This window comes from Chiloscyllium punctatum, chromosome 8 (genome assembly GCF_047496795.1).
Source record: "Chiloscyllium punctatum isolate Juve2018m chromosome 8, sChiPun1.3, whole genome shotgun sequence".
Taxonomy (NCBI): Eukaryota; Metazoa; Chordata; class Chondrichthyes; order Orectolobiformes; family Hemiscylliidae; genus Chiloscyllium; species Chiloscyllium punctatum.
Window position 1 is genome coordinate 38,922,822 of NC_092746.1, and position 26,187 is coordinate 38,949,008.

At 39.4% G+C, this 26,187-nt stretch overlaps 1 protein-coding gene across 1 annotated transcript in view; it reads right to left on the reverse strand.

The window, feature by feature from the left end:
- Positions 1-8,284: 8,284 nt before the first annotated feature.
- Positions 8,285-26,187, reverse strand: part of scin (scinderin) — a 110,311-nt gene continuing 92,408 nt past the window's right edge. The window contains exons 14-16 of the mRNA XM_072575393.1: positions 24,277-24,354; positions 20,534-20,594; positions 8,285-14,786 (exon numbers count right to left, since the gene is read on the reverse strand). Of these exons, the coding sequence (XP_072431494.1) occupies positions 14,614-14,786; positions 20,534-20,594; positions 24,277-24,354 (312 nt within the window). The 3' untranslated portion in view covers positions 8,285-14,613. The remainder of the gene's footprint in view (positions 14,787-20,533; positions 20,595-24,276; positions 24,355-26,187) is intronic.

Below are 26,187 nucleotides of genomic sequence, written 5' to 3' on the forward strand. Positions count from 1 at the left end.
CAAAGCCACAAAAATGTAGCTTTTTCTGCTGATTGGCTGTTTCTATTTATACATTTCAGTTACGTTCAATAGTAACTTGCACTTATATAATGGTTTTAACGCAGCATTACAACTAAAGCATGTAAGGTGAATTGGCTCCTGTTTTTACTCAGTTCCTAAGTTTGCTGCTAATTTATAATTGGTACTTTTCTGTGTTCAGTTGAGTGTAAGAAATAATCCATTCAGGTTTCTTAGGTTAACAAATAAAAAGTTAGTTCCATTTCTAACACATACTCGAACAAAGATGAAAAAATTTGCAAAAATTTAAAATATGCACGTATATCCAATTATCCATTAATAGAAAAAAACACACAACCACAATCACTCCAACATGCAAAGCAAAGTTACATTACAACTCTGCAATGTCTTTTAAAATATAGTGTATTTGGTCATAAAATATGATCATAAAACTTGGCCAAATAACAAATAAAGTCAGGGTAACCACTGACAGATTGTCAGAGGCCTACTTAGAGCTGAAGAACTACTTTCTTTGCAGTGACTGATGGTGCTGGCATTTCTTACTGAAACAGTCCATCTTGGCCAATCTTGGCTTGTTTTCTTGGAGACAGATGAGCATAAAACTTAAGGACAATAGTCAAACATTCAGCTCCTCAAGACTGCTCCTCCGTTCAATACGATCATAGCTGATCCGCTTGTATTTAGAATTCTACATTTCAGCTTCACCTCATAACATTTGATTCCCTTGTCTAACAAGAATTTATCTATGTCTGCCTTAAAAATGCTTGAAGGTACTGTTTCATTGACCTGCACTTCACCTTTGAAAAGTTTGTTTTCTTAAAACTTGACGCACCCCTAACTTTTTTTAATGAACTGCGAATAATTGGTCCTTCCTTTAGAATTTTTCTTTATTGTTGGGACATACTTATTCTCAGTACACTGAAAATTATCCCCTTAAATGTCTGACACTTTGTCTCTAGCTGCTCATTGGATGCCGCCTGAACTGCTGTGCTCTTCCAGCACCACTAATCCAGACTCTGGTGTAGTATGCCAATTCACATTAGCTGCACAATGTTCATGCCCAGATAGTTGCCCTTCAGTTTTTCAATACTAGTCTCAGACCCAATATTGTCATTTTCAGATAAAATTCAAGAATATTTTGATTGTTGCTACTCTGAGGTCTTAAATTAATCCACATTACAAAATAAAAACATTTTATTTAACCTGTTCTCTTTCAGTTTCAGAATATACTGCTCTAAGAAACTATCTCAAAACCATTCTATAAATTCTTCATGTAGGTTGTTACAGGCCAATCTGACTTTTCTAGTTTGGTACGAATTAAACAGTTTAACGTCATCCATGATTATTGCCTTTCCTTTATCACAAACACCCAATGTCTCTTCGATACTTCATCCTATATTATGGTTATTTTTAAGGGGCCAGTAGACCACCTCATTAGTGACATTTTCCTTTCTCTTAGTTGAACACTTAATAACAAGGGGCACCCCCATTTTTAAGGTGAAAAGCTAGAGGTTTAGAGGGGACTTTTTATTTCTCATGCAGACTGTTGGGGTTCAGAATGCATTGTCTGGGAGAGTAGTTGATGGGATAACTTCACAACCTCTAAAAAGTACTTGGATAAGCACTTGAAGAGTCATAACATTCTAGATTATGGATCTAGTACTGGAAAATGGGACTGGTGTAGATTTAGTGTATTTTGGACAGTACATATTCAATGGGCTGAAGGACCGCTCACATATTGTATGATTCTGTTATTCTTTTCCTAATCCCACCCACTTTGATTTTACATCTTGATTTCCTGAACTAAGACCACCTCTGAATTTTTAACCAGTTCCATCCTTAATTGACAGGGTTATGCCTCCAACTATACCTAGCTTGCTATTCTTCTTGAATATCAGAAACAGTAATGTTGAATCAGAATTGTCCCTCAAAAAACCTTGGGTTGCAGCAATGAAAACTTCTGGTCGGTCTTCAAATGTCTGGGAGCTTCAAGCAGTCTGCTTCTCCCAAAGTGCAGTATCCTTTGTTTTATAAAGTGTTGTTTTCAAAAATTAAACTGATTGATTACATTAAATTTAATACTTCAGATAGCACATCTTCATAACCGTATCCCAGAGTTCTTTCTAATGCACAGAAAAAGAAAGAGTAGTTTATAGAAGTAACTGAACTTGGTAACATGGACATGTTTTTAGAAGGCTTTTTAAAGTTGGATGACAGGAAACTACATAAGGGGATTTAGAGGGAGAATATTTCTGATGGTAGGATAATAATGGCCGAAGTCGTGACTTTGATAGTAGATTCATAGGAGCAGAAGTATTGCACAAGTATTCAGAAGTATTCAGCTGGAACTTAATGATACAGGAGGTTCCAGAGGTAGGATTTGGAATTCAATGTGCAGGGCAAAATAGATTCATTAGAGGTTGGGAAGCATGCAATCAGATGGTAGTGTTGAGAGAGTGTAACAGGTTACCCACAATGCAGGTTTGGAATAGATTTTTGTTAATGTAGATAAATTGGATAAATACGTGGATAGGAAAGGTTTTGAAGAAAATGGGCCAAGTGCAGGGAAATGGAGTTGGCATAGATGGACAGTATGGTTGGCGTGGACCGGTTTGGGCCAATGGGCCTGTATACATGCTGTAGGACTCTATGACTTTAAGACACTGCCAGGAAGTTGAAGAAGAGAGTTTGAGAAATTCAGTTTGCGTGTTTGGAAACATGAGCAAACATTTCATCCATGGAGATATAAGGTAACAGCAGATATTAGATGGATAGAAGACTTAGTAATGCATAAAATGGGAGGTTTGAAACTTATATCACAATGAAAACAGACCCTGATGTTACTCCTGGATTCAGTTTGAGTCAACAATTTGACATGTAATACAATGCCTTTAAAACCCCAAGCATTTCTCTGGAAGTTTTACAGTCTAAAAAACACTCATCCCATTAAAAGCTTTACATGGACTTCATGTTATAAATAATTAAGGAAGTTTTTATTTAGCAATTGATTATGAGATGGCATTCTACTTTTTCTCTACATTGTCTGGTAACAAATTATACCACAAAATGCTCATGGCATTTCTTGTATATTAAATTATTTCAAAATATTAAACTATGTATCATCATGATCCAATCCATTGCAAAATATGAATAACACCATGCTATAGTATTCAATCTAAATCTAATGGTGAAGATTATTTATAATCATTATTATTATACAATTCATTAAATTGTCTGCAATACTTAAATGAAGTGATACTTTAAATTGTACCAAAAATAAAAAAAAAGTTGGTGTCCTTTTCAAAGCTATTATACTGAATTTATTCTGAATTTATTCTGATAATTTGGAGTGTAGCAACCACTCCTTTTTTGATGTAACGTGTTAATTACTGAGTAAGTGTGACATCTTCACCAAGTTGCTGCAATCTGTGACAAGGTGTTGGAGCAAATAAAATGGTGGCTGAAGATCCAGCTCTGCTGGTAGGGTCCTGCTGCATATTCCGGACTAAGTGTGTTGCATCATTGTGGCATGCTGTGATCTGCACTGTGGGCAGCACGGTGGCACAGTGGTTAGCACTGCTGCTTCACAGCGCCAGAGACCCGGGGTTCAATTCCCGCCTCAGGCGACTCTCTGTGTGGAGTTTGCACGTTCTCCCTGTGTCTGAATGGGTTTCCTCCGGGTGCTCCGGTTTCCTCCCACAGTCCAAAAATGTGCAGGTTAGGTGAATTGGCCATGCTAAATTGCCCGTAGTGTTAGCTGAAGGGGTAATGTAGGGGAATGGGTCTGGGTGGGTTGCGCTTCGGCAAGTTGGTGTGGACTTGTTGGGCCAAAGGGCCTGTTTCCACACTGTAAGTAATCTAATCTAATCTAAACTGGTAGGGTCATGCTGCGTATTCCAGACAGAGTGTGTTGCATCATTGTGGCATGCTGTGTTCTGCACCAACTGTAGCAGGCAATGAGTGATGTGAGAACTGAGAGAATGGGAGCAGTCTTCCAAAGGAAAGAAGGAGGACATTGGAGAGAGGGAAGTTCTCCTTGTCCATGACAGACTTTAGGTGCATCAGGTCAGACAGGACCTGATCAAAACCTTCTTCCAGTAATTATGAGCTAGGTACCTCAGACCATCATGAATATAGAATAATGATTAGTCACCCACTTTCCATTGTGGGTCCAACTGCAAGCTCTGTTTCTTTCATTTGTGTCGCTTGGTTGCTGAATATAAACAAAAGGTTTGGTTTACAATTGCCAGTGATGTTCCTCAACTGGACAATAACAAGTTGCAGTTCTCCAGTGGGCCCTGGGGACAGATTAGCAGTAACATAGAGAGGGTCTATAGGCAGGATGTAACAAAGGACAGATAAACTGGTGTGATGATTAAACAGTGACTTGGGTAAGAGAATGGGACTGCATGTACAAGGAAATATCAGTCATGCAAACTTTGAGCAGAATGACTTTGTAGCTGTTGTTGGTGGGGGACAACAATAGATTGTCAACATTTGTTTGGGCACACAGTGGTCTTTTAAAGATGGCACAGATACAACTGATGCCAGTGTTTCAGTGAATACAATTGAGCTAGAATCAGACAAGAGGGATATCATAGGGATGGGGTAAATTTGTGAAGATACAGCAAGAGAACTTATGAGACCTCATGGCTTAAACCCTCCAAAACCCTCGATGCAGTTTGCACCTAGCCAAAAAAAATTGTAAGATGCAACCTAGCATTTTTATTGTGTCACTATTTCATGAACCTGTAATATTGATCAGAAGATCAGTAACATCAGCAAGGTAGAAACTGAATCCAAGCCAGCTGTGCTTATGGAATTAACGTATTATACATCCTTTTGTTGAAACTGCTGTGCTAGGCATTATATGAATCCTAGAAGAAGTGAATAGCCTGGCAAAAATGCAGCAATGTATTAATAGTCTTTTATTCTATGCATGTACATACAAACTCACAGCACTGTCAAAGTCATATTTTCTAATTAATCATTCAACCTCAGTTTAAATATTGCATCTCCAGATGCTACAGCCACTGATTGTGTTACCTTAATCTTAAATGCAATTTCAGGTGTTTAGAACGGAGGAATATTTAAAATTTCAAAAATTTACATTTCATACGTAAGTGTAGATCATAATAAAGAATTAAAACTTGTGTTTCTCTTATGATCTGTATTGTGGACCATGTGATATTTTACTGCCCTCCCCTGAAGTGCCTTTGGAGGCAGGGGGTATTTATTCTGGTTAAAGCATTAAGTTTTGGAAAGAAGACTCATGGACTGCCTTTCTACTCTGAAATCAAGGCAAATCCATAAGTGGACAGTTAATGCCTGCTTAAACCTGGTACCGCTGTGTTCTTAGCTTTCTTAGCCTGGTACTGCTGATATTCAACTATTAATGGGCAGGGCACTTGACACCCAGACAGCCCAAAAGGCAATCTCAAACACCATGAGCCTTCTTACGGTAAGGCACTTAGTGCCTAATTGAGGCTACCTTCAGGAAAGAAGGGCTCATACTAAGAGCCTCCCTTGAACCTGTTCTTCTCCTTTTTCTCATGTGACTGCTTAAGCATCTTATATATATATATGCAGGAGGCTGGAAGAACACTGCAAGCTAGGCAGCATCCGGAGGTGGAAAGGTCGACGTTTCGGTTGTAACCCTTCTTCAGGACCTGAAGAAGGGTTACACCCAAAACGTCAACTTCCCCACCTCCCGATGCTGCCCGGCTTGCTGTGCTCTTCCAGGCTTCTGCTTATGTACCTGGGATTCCAGCATTTGCAGTTTTTTTTGTCTATAAGCATCTTATGTATCAGAAACCTGTGGTCAGGTGCTCCCAATATGAGTGTAGTCATATTTTTGGGGAAAACAAAAGCTTTTAATTTGTTAGTAAAAAAGAAATTGAATTCTCGAAGAGCAATTTGAATTGTCATATAATACTTAACATTCAGCAGATATACATTTAGCAAAATTTTGATTATTTTAGTTATAAAAGCTTACCTTAATTTACAGAGAAACATGAAAGAGTTTTTTTTGCAATGTGGCTCATTTTCAAAAATGAGTAGTTCACAGTTTGTTAAATGCATACTGCAAATTTCATATTAACTAGGAGGTATGCATTTTGATAACTCTCTCAGTATCTGAATGTAAAACCTGATTAATCATTTTCTGCTGTATAATGTAATCAGCACCATTTACCTCAAGGACAAGTAATTTCCTAAAAATATCTGTTTCATTCTGAATGATTTTGCTCCTTGATATTCACATTCATAAATTTTGGCAATGATGTCAATTCCATGGTGGAATTTTCCAAGCCCCTGAACGATGTGATCATTGGCGAATCATTTGGGCAAGTCGGCAAGAGTGGAAGAAATTAGATTCTCAATGTCTAATTCCCTAACCAAGTGTTGAATGGTAAGATGACAAACTCTGCAATGAACAGTTGTCTATTTGCATCCATTTGCATGCTATTATTACCTAATCCTACCTCATGTATACATTTCCCATTTTTCCACTTGCCAGATAGAAGCGAGATGACAACAATTCCTGATGTGAAAGCCAGAGCAGGTACCTGTTGACTCCAGCTCGCCACACATTCCTCCAGATGTCCATCTTGGATAATAGTTATCAACTTCTCAGTGCGTGTTTCATGCAAAGCAAACACCTGCATTCTGTCTCCCCCGATGTAAAGATTGGCTTTGGACACAAATCAGACTCTGCACATTTAAGGCACACCTTTGACCCACTTATGTTACAATTATACCAATTTTACACTCTGGGAGTGTTTTACATTCTGGAACAAACACCCAACTCTTGGATTGGACAGAGTATATTTCAGAGCCCACTGCTTGTTTCCTTAGCACTCACTTACTATGTGCCTGGGTGGATACTCTGTTTTTTTTTGTGATTTACTCCCTCAACCAGAGTTAAATGCTCACAGTTTTTCTGTCTTGCCTTGCCATTTAGCGCAGGCACAAAGCGATGCAATTTGTCATGATTACCAGCAGTGATTTGTCAAAGGGATATCTGTTACTATAAGGCACCATGCTATGTCAATCTCACATCAGCACCACGTGCCAGCAACTTATGCGGCAACCCACTATATGTGCTTCAGTCAAAAGGGAATATCTGTAAGTCTAAGGAGTGCTCAGTCAGTTCAAGGGACACAGCCTTCAGTCAAAGTCAAAAGCTACATCTGATGCTAGTCCAGGGGCATCTGAGAGTCAGGGAGTTAAACTCCAATGTTTGTTTTCCATTTGCAAAGAACTGAACAGCTCTCGTGACTATGTATATAAAGATTTTTTTAAATAAATAAAGTATATTTTTGAAATTTTTAAAAAAAGTACAGTTCAGGCAGTAGAACACGTCATTACCATAGGTCCATTACAACTCTGGGAAGTCAGTCAGACACTCCAAGTGATCAACCAGAGGTCTGGTCATGTATCAGTCAGAAAGATGGGCAGAGTAAGTGTTTTTGATTTTGTCTGAGCATGCAAGGTCAACTAGTGAACCATTGGATGCCCTGCAGGAGTCAATTGCAATAATCAAGCATTTACACAGTACCTGGTATAGTCTCAGAATTCTGCATGTGAAATACATGCAGTGACTAACTATGTGAAATACAAATCCTGGTCACAAGCAAATGCCACTGGCCACTACAACTGTATGAAAGTCATCTCTCTGAGGCAAATGTAACCTCAGGAAATATGAGGAAAATAAACTGTGGGCCACAATTCACAAAGACAATTGAAGGTGTCATGGTTGCACAGGGTATAGAGCTGACTTCCTCTCACTCCAATTTGACAGAGTGGTCTTATATGCAATACAGGTACGTGATCCTTTATCCGAAATCATTCGGGCCAGTTGTTTTTTTCGGAATTCAGAACTTTTGGATTTCAGAATAAATGACATTTTACAGTGAAATTAAACAAGAATAACTGCACAGCAGACACACGTCTGACTAGTACGAACACTGAGACACAATTGATGCCTGCCAGCACTGGAGCATGCCATCGCGTCACATTTGAGTGACGTGGGTCGAGTGGGTGTGGGGTTGGGTCACCTGTTTGCACACTAAATAATCTTGTTATACAGAGAAAAACTTCACGAGATAAACTTCGGATTTCGGAATTTTAGATAAAGGATTGTGTACCTGTCCTGCCTTTCTTGGGTAAAGTGGCATTGGTGGTGGAGTGAAGAAGGATTCGTGAGTTTTACCACACTTATAATCTCTTACTTGAGTAACTTGATTAAAAATCACACAACACCAGGTTATTGTCCAACAGGTTTATTTAGAAGCAGTAGCTTTCGGAGCACTGCTCCTTCATTGGTGGTTGTGGAAGTTAATATCATGTTCACAGAATTTATAGCCAAAGGAGTCCAGTGTCATGGAGATGTAATACAGTAAACAATCTTAGATTAAAACTTTCATCTTTTATAACGGGATATGCTGGTTTCCGTTCTGTGATATGTAAATCCCAGAACTTCTTTTAAGTTACATTCTCAAGATAGTTCAGCTTTTTCAACAATAGGTGTGAAGTCTGTCGTATCCCAATGCGATGTCAGACTGACAAACCCTCTGTATAGTTTTACATGGAGTCATACAGTTTTTGATCAAAATAAAATGCAATTCTGCAAAAATAAATTCACCCCTCAGCTTATACGTGTGTCTATGTAGGAGTGACAGGATTGAGTGTGCATGTGAGTGTGTGTGTGGGTGTGAGTGCACGTGATAGAATGTGTATGTATAGATGAGAGTGTGTAAGCAGAGCGTGTGTGACTGTGATGGAGTATGTGTGAGAGGGTGTGTGTGTTGGTGTGAGTGTGGGGGGTGTATGTGTGTGCATATGAGAGCTTGTGTGTGAGTGAGTGTCTGTGTGGATGTGTCAGTATGTAGATGAGTGTGTGTTTGTGAGTGTGTGCGTGTGTGAAAGAGAGAGTGTATCATGCAGTGGGGTCACACAAAAGAGCCACATTAAGTATGACTGACAATCCTATATTGGATGTCATTGAAATTCCTTGCACATTCATGATTAATGGCTACCCTAATAAGATCATTTCTCACAATCTGGGAGAACAAAAGTCCAGGCAATAGCGAGGAAAACCACCAGAAACCTTGGACCCTATCAAACTGCTGGCATTTATAGTCATAGAGTCATAGAGATGTACAGCATGGAAACAGACCCTGCAGACCAACCAGTCCATGCCGACCAGATATCCCAACCCAATCTAGTCCTACCTGCCAGCACCTGGCCCACATCCCTCCAAACTCTTCCTATTCATATAGCCATCCAAATGCCTCTTAAATGTTGCAATTGTACCAGCCTCTACCAATTCCTCTGGCAGCTCATTCCATACCCATACCACCCTGTGTGTGAAAAAGTTGCCCCTTAGCTTTCTTTTATATCTTTTCCCTCTCACCCTAAACCTATGCCCTCTAGTTCTGGACTCCCCGAACCCAGGGAAAATACTTTGTCTATTTATCTTATCCATGCCCCTCACAATTTTGTAAACCTCCATAAGGTCACCCCTCAGCCTCCGAAGCTCCAGGATAAACAACCCCAGCCTGTTCAGCCTCTCCCTAAAGCTCAAATCCTCCAATCCTGGCAACATCTTTGTAAATCTTTTCTGAATCCTTTCAGGTTTCACAACATCTTTCCAATAGGAAGGAGACCAAAACTGCACGCAATATTCCGATAGTGGTCTAACCAATGTCCTGTACAGCCGCAACATGACCTCCCAACTCCTGTACTCAACACTCTGACCAATAAAAGAAAGCATACCAAACGCCTTCTTCACTATCCTATCTACCTGCAACTCACTTTCAAGGTGCTGTGAATCTTTGTTCAGCAACACTCCCTAGGACCTTACCATTAAGTGTATACATCCTGCTAAGATTTGTTTTCCCAAAATACAGCACCTCACATTTATCCAAATTAAACTTCATCTGCCACTTCTCAGCCCATTGGCGCATCTGTTGTAATCTGAGGAAACCCTTTTCGCTGTGCATTACACCCCCAATTTTGTTGTCATCTGCAAACTTACTAACTGTACCTCTTATGCTCGCATCCAAATCATTTATATAAATGACAAAAAGTAGAGGGCCCAACACTGATCCTTGTGGCACTCCACTGGTCACAGGCCTCCAGTCTGAAAAACAACCGTCCACCACCATCCTCTGTCTTCTACCTTTGAGCTAGTTCTGTATCCAAATGGCTAGTTCTCCCTGTATTCCATGAGATCTAACCTTGCTAATCAGTCTCCCATGGGGAACCTTGTCGAATGCCTTACTGAGGTCCATATAGATCACATCTACTGCGCCGCCCTCATCAATCCTCTTTGTTACTTCTTCAAAAAACTCAATCAAGTTTGTGAGACATGATTTCCCACGCACAAAGCCATGCTGACTGCCCCTAATCAGTCCTTGCCTTTCCAAATACATGTACATCCTGTCCTTCAGGATTCCCTCCAACAACTTGCCCACCACTGACGTCAGGCTCACTGGTCTATAGGTCCCTGGCTTGTCCTTACCTCCCTTCTTAAACAGTGGCACCACGTTTGCCAACCTCCAGTCTTCCGGCACCTCACCTGTGACTATCGATGATACAAATATCTCAGTAAGTGGCCCAACAATCACTTCTCTAGCTTCCCACAGAGTTCTAGGGTACACCTGATTAGGTCCTGGGGATTTATCCACCTTTGTGCGTTTCAAGACATCCAGCACCTCTTCCTCTGTAAAAGGACATTTTTCAAGGTGTCATCATCTATTTCCCTACAGTCTATATCTTCCATATCCTTTTCCACAGTAAATACTGATGCAAAATATTCATTTAGTATATCCCCCATTTTCTGTGGCTCCACACAGAGGGTGCCTTGTTGACCTTTCAGTGGGCTTAATCTCTCCCTAGTTAACCTTTTGTCCTTAATGTATTTGTAAAAACCCTTTGGATTCTCTTTAATAATATTTGCCAAAGCTATCTCATGTCCCCGTTTTGCCCTCCTGATTTCCCTCTTAAGTATACTCCTACTGCCTTTATATTCTTCTAAGTATTCACTCAATCTATCCTGTCTATATCTGATATATGCTTCCTTCTTTTCCTTAACCAAACCCCCATTTTCTTTAGTCATCCAGCATTCCCTATACATACCAGCGTTTCCTTTCACCCTTACAGGAATATACTTTCTCTGGATTCTTGTTATCTCATTTCTGAAGGTTTCCCATTTTCCAGCTGTCCCTTTACCTGCGAACATCTGCCTCCAAATAGCTTTTGAAAGTTCTTGCCAAATACCATCAAAATTGGCCTTTCCCCAATTTAGAACTTCAACTTTTAGATCTGGTCTGTCCTTTTCCATCACTATTTTAAAACTAATAGAATTATGGTCGCTGGCTCCAAAGTGCTCCCCCACAGACAACTCAGTCACCTGCCCTGCGTTATTTCCCAAGAGTAGGTTAAGTTTGCACCTTCTCTAGTAGGTACATCCACATACTGAATCAGAAAATTTTCTTTTACACACTTAACAAATTCCTCTCCATCTAAACCCTTAAAACTATGGCAGTCCCTGTCTATGTTTGGAAAGTTAATATCCCCTACCATGACCACCCAATTATTCTTACAGATAGCTAAGATCTCCTTACAAATTTGTTTCTCAATTTCCCTCTAACTGTTAGGGGGTCTATAATACAATCCCAATAAGGTGATCATCCCTTTCTTATTTCTCAGTTCCACCCAAATAATATCCCTGGATGTATTTCCAGGAATATCCTCCCTCAGCACAGCTGTAATGCTATCCGTTATCAAGAACACCACTCCCCCTTCTCTCTTGCCTCCCATTCTATCTTTCCTGTAGTATTTGTATCCTGGAACATTAAGCTGCCAGTCCTGTCCATTCCTGAGCCATGTTTCCGTAATTGCTATGATATCCCAGTCCCATGTTCCTAACCATGCCCTGAGTTCATCTGCCTTCCTGGTTTGGCTCCTTGCACTGAAATAAATGCAGTTTAGTTTATTAGTCCTACCTAGTCTCTGCCTACCCTGACTGTTTGACTCGCTTCTGTTCTCAACTGTACCAGTCTCAGATTGATCTCTTTCCTCACTATCTCCGTGGTTCCCACCCCCCTTACCTTACTAGATTAAATCCTCCTGAGTAGCTCTAGTAAATTTCCCTGCCAGTAGATTAGTCTCCTTCCAATTTAGGTGCAATCCATCCTTCTTGTATCGGTCACTTCTACTCCAATGATCCAAAAATGTGAATCCTTCTCCTATATATCAGCTCCTCAGCCACGCATTCATCTGCTCTATCCTCCTATTCCTGCCCTGACTAGCTCGTAGCACTGAGAGTAATCCAGATATTACTACTCTCGAGGACCTCCTTTTTAAATTCCTGCCTAACTCTCTGTAATCTCCCTTCAGAATCTCAACCTTTTCCCTTCCTATGTCATTGGTTCCAATGTGGACAATCACCTCTTGCTGGCCCCTCTTCCCTTTGAGAACATTCTGCACCCTCTCTGAGACATCCTTGATCCTGGCTCCAGGGAAGCAACACACCATTCCGATTTTTCGCTGTTGGCCACAGAAGCATCTGTCTTTACCTTGGACTAGTGAATCCCCTAACACAATTGATCTCTTGGAATCTGACGTACCCCTCATTGCATTAGAGCCAGTCTCAATACCAGAAGCTTGGCTGTTTATGCTACGCTCCCCTGATAATCCATCACACCCTACATTTTCCAAAACAGTATGCTTGTTTGAAATGGGTATAGCGACAGAAGACTCCTGTACTAGCTTCCTATCTCTCTTACCTTTCCTGGAGTTATCCCATCTATGTGACTGTATCTGAGACTTTCCCCCCTTCCTATAACTGCCATCCATCACATACTGTTGCTGCTGCAACTTCCTCATTGCTTCTGTCTCTCCAACTGATCCATTCGATCTGATAAGATTTGCAACCAACAGCATTTATTGCAGATAGAATCCTCAGTAACCCTTAAACTCTCTTTAAACTCCCACATCTAACAGGAAGAACATTTCACTCTACTAAAGCCCATTCCTGCTCCTTCACAATCTGCAGACCCAGAAAATAACAATGTCTTATTCCTCTACAAAACACTTCTCCAGGTTAAATTAATAATTATCGCTTATAATTTAAGTTTAATCAAGAGACCTATCTCAAAAAATCATGTGATCAAGAATGAACCCACTCTACTTACTATTGCTGACTTTCTGTAGGCCACACTTAAACTGTTCACTTATCTGCTTCTGTGCTGTGACCTCTCCCAGAACAAGTTCCTCCAAGATCAGTTGTGAATTTTACTGTTTGTTAGTTTTCCCAGACACACTCCGATGTCCAGCGATACATGAATTCAAACAGCAAAGGCAGTAACTGTGCAGGTTCACTGCTGTGTCAGTTTCTTTCTCTCTTTCTCCTGCACTGACGTCACCATGTGCTTCCTTTGTCTGTTCTTCTCCCTTTTAAAACTGCTGTTGTTTTGACTTTTTTTCCCCAAAGTTCCAAAACAATGCAATAGCATATAAAACAATAATTGCTGCTACTGGAATTCAAGGAAATCACCTCCAGTACCTAAAATACCTCAAAAAAGGCGCAGCTGTAACAGCCAGAAAGTTTTCCCATCCTCCATCTTGGATTACCCAGAATCCTATATGTGTGCAATATCATAAAACTGATGGTATTATATCAACTGTGGAGTCTGCCTCTCAACGAAAATTGCATTACCCAATTTTTACCCCATTATTCCCCATCTTAATAAAAGGAATAATTACCCATTTCCATGTTAAACATTGGCAAAATACAAAAAAAAATTAAATGCCAGTGGTCAGTAATGAAACTTTAACAGCAACAATAACTCAGGATGCTTTGTGTTATGTATTTTTGATTTCATAACACTTCAGTTGGAGAGTTACATCTTCAATAAATTACAGATTGCACAGAACAAGAGATCATAACATTTTCCAGTGAAACTAATTGTATAAGCTGTCACTTGGAAATCAATTACTCCAGGTTCACACTGAATGGATCAATTTAAAATAATCCATTAACATGAGCATATGCTAGTTAGGAACCAAGTGGGTGAATTTTAAATTACATTGTAACTTCAGAGGTCGAGCTGTGGAAACTGTGGCGCATTGAAGCATACCACTGTAAAAATTCACCTCTCTAGTGCTCTGATTTACAATGAAAATGAAGGCTTTATGCCTTGATTTTTCTTTTATGCAGAATGTGTAATGATAAATGTGACACTTTAAATTATTTGGCTTACTTTCGTTCATTAGCTGTGTTGATAGCTGTAGGATTTAGCTCCTTGAATATGGATGTAAACATTTTTCTTTCTCAACAGCTGCTTTTATTATTTAAATGCAATCATGGAATCGAAATAACACGTGACAAAATTTAACAGATTACAAATTAACAAAAGCACACCAAAAGCATTAGAAAAACAACAAAAATACTTTCAAATTTGGAATTAAGCAGACATTTTGTATTATTATTATTATTATTATTATTATTTTTTTTTTTATGGCTACATACGTTTGAAGAACATTTGCAGTTTTTCTTCAAGTGCCAAACAATCAGCGGCTGGAACTCTATGACACTTTGAGTGAAGCCATAACTTTTGTCATGCTGTCTCCTGCCCATTTGTTTGAGTCCCAGGCGAGGAACCAACCTGTGAACGTTGGGGGCTCATTCCCTTGTTTCACTATAACAATAGGAGTCCTTTTGTCCCTTCCAGATGGATCTGAATCAATGTAATGTTTTGCTGATATGGGAAAGAAAACAGATCAATGTCATAGATTGTGCAGTAAACAATGAATGTTTTGTTCATGTGCATTTTCCTAATAAAGATCTGTACATCTCCTTGAGAATGGAAAGTGCAAGAACTGTGGATGCTGTAAATCAGAAACAAAAACAGAATTTGCATGGAAAAGCTCAGCAGGTCTGGCAGCATCTGTGGAGAGAAATCAAATTAATATTTCGGATCCCGTGATCCTTCCTCAGAACTCAGTTCTGGAAAGGTCACTGAACCTGAAACATTAACTTCAATTTCTCTTCACAGATGCTGCCAAACCTGTTGAGCTTTTCCAGAAATATTTGATTTTGTTCTTGAGAATGAACGTTTGATCACTTTCAGTGCTTTGCAGTGACTGCCTTGGTCACCTCCAATATTTTTATGAAAGAACCAAAAAACCTATGAAATTGCAATAATAAATTTAAATATCTGGAGATTTCCTGACCAAAGTCATACTTGGAGCATTGGTAACAGATCCATATTCAAAAATGTAAAGAACCATAATATAGAGTCATAGAGACGTAAAGCAGAGAAACAGATCCTTCGGTCCAACCCGTCCATGCCGACTCGATATCCCAACCCAATCTAGTCCCACCTGCCAGCACCCAGCCCATATCCCTTCAAACCCTTCCTATTCATATACCCATCCAAATGCCTCTTAAATGCTGCAATGGAACCAGCCTCCACCACTTCCTCTGGCAGCTTATTCCATATACGTACCACCCTCTGTGTGAAAACATTGCCCCTTAGGTCTCTTTTACATCTTTCCCCTCTCACCCTAAATTTATGCCCTCTAGTTCTGGACTCCCCGACACCAGGGAAAAGACTTTGCCTATTTACCCTGTCCATGCCCCTCATAATTTTGTAAACCCCTCATCCTCTGACGCTCCAGGGAAAACAGCCCCAGTCTGTTCAGCCTCTTCCTACAGCTCAAATCCTCCAACCCTGGCAACATCCTCGTAAATCTTTTCTGAACCCTTTCAAGTTTCACAACATCTTTCTGATAGGAAGGAGACCAGAATTGCACGCAATATTCCAAGAGTGGCCTAACCAATGCCCTGTACAGCCGCAACATGACCTCCGAATTCCTGTACTCTGACAAATAAAGGAAAGCATACTATGAAATACTACAAAAGTGCTTCAATCTACAAACAAGAGATATTTTGTGCAAGGTGTAAGGAGGGGCAGGAGTATCTGAAAATACAATCTAGGAGCAGAAATTGGTCATTCAGCCCCTTGAATCTGATCCACTAGTCAACAAAATCATGGCTGATTATTTTGTGTTTTCAATTTTACATTGCCACCTACCCCCAGAGCACTTTTGATTCCCTTGCCTTTAAAAGTATTCAATGACCCCACCACCTCCACCTTCTGAGGGAAAGTTCCAAATTCACACAACCCTCAGAGAGAAAAATTTCCTCATCTCTCTGTTGAAACAGAGACCCTTAATTTTTAAACAGTGACCCCAGTTCTGGACTTACCCACAAGAGGAAACAAACTTTTGTCAACCAAGTCACCACTCACTCTTTGAAATTCTAGAGGAAACAAGCCCAGGCTGTCCACCTCTATCTTCATTAAAAAAACTCACTGACTCCAGGGTCAATCTAGTGAACCTCTGGTGAAGCACCTCAAAGGCAGTTATATCCTTCCTTAAATAACGAGGCTGAAATTGTACACAATATTTGTGATGTGGTCTCACCCCCATTACCCTACAAAACTGAAGCAGAACATTCTTACTTTTATGCTCAGTTTCTCTCCTAACAAAGATTAAAATTCCATTAAACTTCTTAATTGCATGTTGTACCTGGGTTACCTTTAAAAGAAGTCTTTAAAGAGAAAATCTAAACAATTCACTACAACAGCAAGGTATGTGATGTCAAGATACTAGATCCATTTAAGAGGTAATAAAAAAATGGTTGGGTTGTTTTATGGTAACCAGGCATCTTGGGGCAAACAAAGTTAATTAACAAATGAAAAGAAGATACAATAGAGTAAACCAAACACTGTCACCATGTGGCACATTCACCATGCTAAATGGGATAGACTTCAACAGGATCTAGCAACTCAAGACTTGGACATCCATGAGGCACTGAGGGCCACCAACAGCAGCAGAATTGTTCTCCAGCAATCTGCAACCTCATAGCCTGGCATATCCTCACTCAACCATTACCATCAAATGAGGGGATGAACCCTGGTTCAAAGGAGAATTCAGGAGGGCATGCCAGGAACAGCACCAGGCATATCTTAAAATGAGGTGTCAAGCTGGTGAAGCTAAAAAGCAGGACTACTTAACATGCCAAACAGCATAAGGAATAAGTTATGGAGCTAAGCAATCACACAATTAACAGATCAGATCTAAGTTTTGTAGTCCTTTCACATCTGTTCGTGAACGGCGATGGTCAATTAAACAGCTCATTGAAGGAGGAGACTTCACAAATATGGCCATCCTCAATGATGGAACAGCACAGCATATCAGTGCAAAAGATAAGGCATTAACTGTAATCTTCAGCCAGAAGTACCACGTGGGTGATCCATCTCGGCCTGCTCCAGTGGTCACCAGCATCACAAATGGCAGTCTTCAATCAATTCAATTCATTCCACATGTTATCAACAAATGATTGCAGGCACTGGATAGTGCAAAGGCTATCAGCCCTAACACCTGTCCAGCAATAGGACTGAAGACTTGTGCTCCAGAACTTACCACTCCCCTGGCCAAACTCTTCTAGTACAGTTACAAGACTGGGACTTATCCAACAATCTGTAAAATTGCTCAGGTATATCCTGTACACAAATAGCAGGGCAAATCCAACCAGGCCAATTACTGACCATCAGTCCACTCACAATTATCAGTAAAGCGATGGAAAGTGTCACAAACAATGCTAAGAGCAATACCTGATCACCAATAACCTGTTCAGTGACACCCATTTTGGGTTCTGTCAGGAGCCACTAGATCCTAACTATATTATAGCCTTGTATCAAAGATGGAGCAAACAACTGAATTTCAGAAATGAGGCAAGAGTGACAGCCCTTCTTCATGGACCTATTACATAATTGAATTCAAATGTATTCATCTTTAAGTAACCTCTTCAAGGGTTTATTCCAACATTTCTGGTCTGATACTAACACTGACTCTTTACTTTAAGGACATGTCATTACATCACCCTTTCCTCCTCAGGAGCACTAGTCTGTACAGCCATCTTCTTCAAAGGTTTTCAATGACTGCTCCAAACTCCAAGTCAAGAAACCTCAACTCCACCTCCCCACCCCCCCCCCCCCCCCCCCCCCAGCCCCCTTCCTTCCCCCCCCATCTCTCTCTCTCTCTCTCTCTCTGAGGGAAGGGTATTTTCCTTAAATTTAAAAAAAAGTTCCAGAAATCTCTAACAGATGTTGAGGCTTCAATATTAACGGTGATAGGTCGCAAAACCATCAAATGTAGACAAATATCCATTGGTGATGCACAAGAATCCATTAATTCAAAGCCAGGTCTCTAAAGTGTTCTGAAATAAATCATCATGGGTGTAGATAAACTTACAAGTTAATTATTAACTTCTGATAATCAGAAAACCTACATTACTAACCAAAAAACAAAAATTACAATATATTATATTAAATATATACACACACACACACACATACACACACATATTTATAAATATACATCATGCCACCTACCAGAAGCTTATTTTCTGCCTGTAATCATTGTATGCCAAGCATGGCCTCCTGCAAGCTGTATCTCTCTGCTAATCCCCTCTATCTTATGGTGCCAAATTTCTCTACAGTGGGCTGTTGCTATTTCAGTTGCTGCTACGTCTGTTATTGCTGCTCCTCTTGGTCCTCATCTGAGGTCCAAAGCAATCTAGTGTAAGTGGGACACATGCTCTGATGGATCAGAGCTTCAAAGTGCTGACCAGACATACAATCCTCCAAAGTGTAGGTATTTTGAAATCATTTCTTTACACAAATATTGTTAACAAAGCTCTTCACACATGCTGACAAGCCAACAGCTGTGAAGAGTCAGTATTTATTATCACATTTCTCTATCATGTCTTCAATATTCTCAATACCTGTGGCATTCTTGCCTGGCTTTCACTCAGAAGTGCCAAGCAATTTGGGACACCCGTAGATGGTAAATTGCAAAAAATAAAATTAATATCACTGTAATTGAGAGATTAACACATTGAAGTTGACAACCCACTTTTCCTAAGGATATTACATGTAGGAATGCACTGAATCAGCCTAATGCACTGAAGTTAAGTGATGAAGTTGGTGGGTTGGAGTCCTAAAGGGCTTGCATTTCTCTAGGGCTTAATTTTCCACCAAGCCCAAACCCACACCCACAAGTTCACCTTTGTTAAAGTTCCTCCCAGGAATTTTACAGTGTCATTTTTAAAGGCTCAGATTAGAGGATTTAAAGTGGTTCTTAAATTAATGACTTTTATCTTTTAATTTTTAAACATCAAACAAAGTAATTGTATGTATGTCACCTGACCACATAAAATTATAGTTGTTAATTTAAGACTTATCAACCTAATGCACTGAAGTTAAGTGAGGAAGTTACCGGGTTGGAGTCCTAATGGGCTTGCATTTTTCTAGGACTTAATTTCCCACCAAGCCCAAACCCACAAGTTCACCTATTTTAAAAATTCCTCCCAGGAATTTTAGCATGTCATTTTTACAGGCTCAGAGTAGAAGATTTAAAGTGGTTCTTAAACAATAAATATGAATTTTATGTTGCTATTTGGATTGCTTATGGTTGTTGCAAAAGGTTGTTAAAGATCTAAGGGCCCCTAAAAGTAAAAATGATACAGCTGTGCACAATGTACCTTCTTATAGTTCAATGGTACTGATGAAATAATAATAGTTCACATGCAGGAAATAATACTGAAAGGATGTAATCATAAATTTCAGATCTATGCTTATGTAACATCATAAAAACTCCACTTGAAGGGAACTGAATTACTTTTATCTTTTAATTTTTAAACATCAAACAAAGTAATTATACGTGTGTCACCAGATCACATAATATTATAGTTGTTAATTTAAGATAACTAAAAACAGGTGCAGAATCAAAAATTAAATCTGTGCATGCTACAGTAGGAGAAATAACCACAGCAAACACTGCTGTTCCATTGGGAAGAATTGCTTGCATCTCTATAGGAATTGATTGGAATAGACAGATTTCATTAGGGAAATGGTGTATTAATATTGCACACAGCAGTATAAATGGCATTATTAAATACGTTCTTGATATTGAAACTGAAAGACAGTGCCAATGTAGATTTTTACCAGTTTAGATTTATGCCAAGTTGTCTGATGCTATTCATCAAGGCTGAAAAGGAACATGTGTACAAATGAATATTTGTGAGCTTCCCATGGCTTCACTGGTAAAGCATTATGAAAGTGAATAATCCCAGTTCAATCCCTGGCCTGTGCTGATTTGGCTGAACTCAGCTGGGATAGCAGTAATGGCCTCAGGATAATGCCCAGTTCTTGTGAAATTGTATCCAAACACAAGCCTGAAACTGCAGTTGGACCAGAGGCAATATTGAAGACAGATCAGGGTGAAGGAAATTAGGGGAATACTGATGTTTACATTCTCTGGGTCAGGTGAACTCTTTTCTATTGATCACTCCTATTGTAGCTGCATGAAATGATTCTCTGTTAATCCTTATCTTTCAAAAATTGCAGTAGGAGACATAAGGAGAATTCACACTTACCTGATTTCACTGATTCAGTTTTTTCCATTTCATTGGCATCATTCCCAATCCAGACAAACACCTAATTATTAACAGACAATTGCTTTACTGACCTCAGATTGTAGTGGAAATATTTTATGCACTGCATTCATTCTTTCAAAATTATTTAAGTAGTTACTTTGCATGTTGGCGGCTATATATATCAAAAAACACCTGCTCTAATATTTCATCAGCTGCTTCACCAGACAATCAGAAATATGGATTAGGTTTGGTTACACTATATAACATTTAATAGAAATGCATTTACCAGATGCCATTTAAAAACAATTGTTTTGATTTGTTTTAATTTGAATTAGATCTTTAACTCTGTGTGGATGGAATCTCATTTGAAAGACACATTGAGTGACAATGTTACAAAGGAAAATAACATGAGGAAAATAATGGAAAATGCCCAAAACTAAGCACGGTCATCACTGAGCACAATTAACACACTCTTGTTTATTGTGATATAGGTTGCATGAAATTTGCTCTGCCTGCTAACTTAAATGATAGTAGAATGCATCCTGATTCTCACCATGCTACTGCATGCTTTAATAGGGAAAAAAGCTCCCAAGTTCTTATAAGTTTTGACCACTTAAAGCCAGACACTACCTCTTAGACATTCTGATTGCAGCAGGTAGTGGGAATAGTTAGGGAAAAGAATCTCTAACCTACAAGAAGACTGAAGATAACACAAAAAGACTAAGTGAATACTCCAAGACTCAATGCAAGGTCAGTGGTTTGGTGCAGGAGGTGGAGAGCTTCCTTAACCAAATGGGACCAGAAGACCCTCTAGACAAACACTGAGAAAGTAATGGGAGCAGGTAGTGGAAAAGTGAAGGATCAAGGCTTTCCTGCCAGCGATTGATGCCAGCATTGTAGCTTTAAGGATCTCAGTACAGCATTATATATGGTTCAGAAAGTGGTCAATGTCATTGAATGTGGTTTCAAATGTTTAATCCCATTAAATGTACCAAAGCCTAAAATACTGCTTCATTCATCAAGCCTCCATTATCGCACAATGCCAGCTATTCAACCATGTCAGCCATATCATGTCAACACATGGCACCACATTCACTCACAGACTTCTTTTTCTCTTACAGGACAATGTAATTTAGCACCCAATTAACAGGTGAAAACACTTGGATGTGATAGAAGAGATCATGCTGGCCAGTGGCAGACTTGAAACCAGACTATTGTGGTATTTTCGTACCTAGTCATCATTCTGACACTGTATATCGTCTTCATATTACCATCTCTTTACATAAAACTGAAAATAGTGTTAACAGTCATCTTCTGCTTTCTCCTTTCCCTCCCCTCAGCCCCATCTTTGTGCTCTTTTTCTTTCAGATATCGAAAAATTATCACCTGGCCTAGTTATGGTAGGGAAATCTGGAGTCCAAAAGGAACAAGAAACAGATGCTAAAGAACACAGTAACTTGACCTCATATTTTCAGTCACAGGTGATGTGGCACAGTGTGCAACATTCAGGGTGACATAGAAACAGGATCTGCCTGTGATAGTTGATTGGACGTGAGTGGCCTGCAGCTAGCGAATAGAAAAAGGGTAACCTGGGTGCCAGCTTTCCTGAAGCTATGGACACACACAGGTCCTGCTGCAGAGGGCTCTAATGGATAGCATATATGAAAAAGTGGAGGGGCATACAAAATGAAATGCTAGATACATTAACCAGCCTGTTGTAAAGCTTGCTCTACAAGTTGTTAAGGAGCAACTTGGCACAGGGCTTTGCCCAGAGCTTGGAGCCCATCCTTTCCAGGATTAAAGTGGTTGTAAATTCCATGAAAAAGTATGCAAACCCCAAACATGATATAGTCTGATGACTGATGTCACAACTTCCAATGGAACTTGGGCAGAAATTCCCAATGTCTGAGTGTTGTAGTGCAAGCTGAGACAGAGATGGTGCAACATCAGTTTGGCACCATGAAAGGTCAAACTGCTACCATCATGACTGCAAAAAATACTGTTCTTAGCAGTTTTCAGGATCCCATGACAGTCCAAAGTGTTTTCTTTCAATAGACTACAGATGTGTGACTTCAGTGAAATGGTAGTGGTTACATAGAAAATGAATCTGATAACCTTTAACCTTGGTACAGTATCATTTGACCAATACTATTCCAGTTACCTGTCAACCAGTAGCCCACCCATGCTGATAAAGTGATGCTCAAAGCCATGCTTCTAGAGCCAAAATTCCTGCAAGATTATTTGTAGTCTTCTTCTTCACTGAAGTCAATTGTCTTCTGGTAGCCATACTTTAACCACTGGTCTAGCATTGCATAGGAGCATTAGGACACGCAAAGACAATTGCAAGGCAGGAACTATTGGAATACACAGGACAATTAGCTGACCTTTTCATGGAATATTGAATGCATGGATTTATAAAGCTGGTTTTAAATAGTTGTTTGTGATGAGATTTTATTCAACATTTCAACAAGAGGCGGAATCATAGAATCATAAAATCATTGCAGCACAGATGGAGGGCATTTGACCGACTGTGTCTGTGGTGCTTCTCCCAATGAGCATCTCATTCAGTCCTCATACTTTTGCTTCATTTACTAATTACTGCAAGTCTGTGCCCACTTGTGCTCGGTCCTTTCATGAGTCTGAATATTTTCACCCTAGTTATTGTGTCCAGACTTCTCATGATCTTGAATATTGGATTTAAATCTCCTGTCAGCATTCACTTCAATGAAAACAGTGCCAAATTCTCAGTTATGTCATGGTTACTGAAAATCCTCATCGCTGGAACCACTCATGTTAACTTTTGCACCCTCTTCAATGTCATCTTATCTTTCCTAAAGTATGGCACCCAGAACTCAATGCAACACATCAGCTGAGGCCATACAAGTGCTGTATAAAAATTTAACACAATCTCTATGTCTTGTATTCTATACCCCTACTGAATGTCATACAATGGTTGAGTACGCTTGGGCTCACTGGTATTGTAGTCAGATTAGCTCATACTAGGCAGTCCAGCTGAAAAGGGATGCATTTTCTTATCTCCACTCAACCTCATTCACCTTTTTCCTCTGCTTCCTGCTCAGCTGCTCACAATATGCCTGTTCTGCATTATCCGGTACCGCTCACATCCATGCTAGTGCCCTGACCGAGTAAATGAGCAGAGAGCAGAAGCAATATTTCTTCCATGCCATGTCTATCAGTTCGCAAATAAAAGGGGATCTCAGCTCCACTTTATGCTACCATCCAGTGAATCAGGAAATGTACACCTTTTTCTTGCATTCATTCTGTGCGTGTTATCTTCTATGGTGAAGCCTCATAGAATGAGACTAATTTAGGTGCCCTTCGCAAAACCGCAGTCAAGATCAGGAACTTACTCAATAAGGAATCACAGATGTAACCCTCTGAGATAATCTTAGGGTTAAGCTAATTCAGTTTAGTTTAGGCTTTTAATTCAATTTAATTGTACTGGTTCCAGCACATGAAACACATAAACAGGTTCAGAAGAAATGAATCTAAGGAGCAAAGTTGGCAAATAGGTTGCTTAGCAAATAGTGCTGTCTTTTTTTTTGTTGTGGAAAGCTAATTCAGAGGAATTAATGCCTGACTACAAACATATCAGAGAAAACCAGCAAAACCCATAAATTATGTGGGAGTGGGATGGGATCTTGGCTGAATTTTATGCCTGCATCACATTCATCGCATATATTAATTCTACTGTAGGGATTTAAAAGACTTTCTAAACAGACCTGAACCCAAACATCCAATAACATGACATCATCTTCAGCTAAATCATCTTGTGTAAACTCCCCGGGAACTTCCTCAATCTGAAAGGAGGAAAATATTGTCACATTGCTTATTAACACATCACATAAAAAATATTACTGACAAACAAATTTTGCAAAATGACAATAATGCCAGCAAGAGAAGCCAGAACTATAATACAACAAACTGGATTTATTATATTTTGAACTGTACGGTTATTGCAGATTTGTTTGTATGAGTTGTTGCAGAAGCTAAGTCAGTTCTAGTCTTTGTACAGATAATAATCAAGTTGAAGTTTACAGTTGCAACATCTGAGGTAAATGCGATCTTTATGCCTGGATAATAAACAGATGACTCCCAAAAGATATTAAACGAAAACAGAACACACACTTTCAGAGAATCACAGCTGTATTACATTCAGTGTAGCTCAGAAAATTCATAAACACACAGGTCTGTGTGGAATTCTTCAAATTTAATTTAAAGTAATGAGGCACAAATACCTTATTGCAGAGTTTCATGTCTCAACCAATATTAGAATGATCGTTATTAGAAATGGTGGATGAGATCTGAATTCAGGATTCTGACCCCTTTCTTATTGTTTAGGATTTTTATGGTCATGGAATAAGGGTGCACGGAGTGAGCCCTTGTGTACAGAATTGTGCAGGGGATTATTTCAGATTGTCTGCTAATTTGATGGAGTCAGGCCAGTTTTGGCAGGTGGGCTTCATGTCACCTTGGAGGAGAAGAAAATTATGGGGAATCCCCAGTCTTAACCAAAAAATAGTCACCTGGTTGTGGAATTCTTTTATTAACAACCTTTGAAAAACATAAAACACCTATCCTTGATCATTGAATAGCTATATTTTAAGTTATACATACTTTAACAGCAATGATTGATTTGAAAGCTTTTCCAGCAAAGGTAAGTCAATCATCAGATTAATGACCGTTATGTCAGAGTTGGCATGCAATAGCATACTTATTCCAAATGAGGAAGTGCCATAGTGCATTCAAAACTATGGGAAATTCCATTGGGGAAACTCTCCTGTCATGTTTTGAACTAAGATTTAAATATCCAATGATCTTTAGCTTTGAAAATAATAGTCTTGGAGTTGAACATTAAACAAACAGGAGCGTGTACTTAATTGACAATCTGCATGCAATGGAAATAAGGTATCGTCTGCACCTTATAAAATAGGTCATACAGGGTTTCTGTTTCAATAGACTCCATTATTAACATTTCCCAGGACTTGTTTTGATAGCTAATGCTCTTATGAATGATTGGTTGATTTCCCAGAGTGCGAAAACAGTTATCTCAACAGGAAGGGATATGGGGTTGTTTTCACATTTGGAATGGTTAGTATAGTTAGATAGTTTTAAAACGTTATTAAGGAATATCTGTTGTTGCGTTGAAAGTGGATAGGTGTTTGTTGTTTTCACAGATTGATCATATTAGGTAGCGTTGTAGAACAAAGGTACCTAGAGGTTCAGGTGCATAGTTCTTTGAAATTTGCTACTTATATAGATAGGTGGTTAAAAAGGAATGTTGCATGCTTGCCTTCATTGCTTAGTCCTTTGAGTATAGTGTGGGAAGTCATGTTGTAGTTGTACAGGACATTGGTGAGGCCTCTTCTGGAATACTGTGTCCAGTTCAGGTTACCCAGTTATAGGGAGGATATTATTAAGCTGGAGAGAGTTCAGAAGAGATTTACCAGGATATTGCCAAGGATGTAAGGTTTGATTATAAAGAAAGGCTGGATATGCTGAGACTCTCTTCACTGGACAGTAGGAGGTTCAGAGGTGACCTGATGAAAGTTTATAAAATAATGAGAAGTATAGATAGAGTAAATGGGAATTGTCTTTTTCCCTAGGATGAGGGATTTCAAGAGTAGACACCA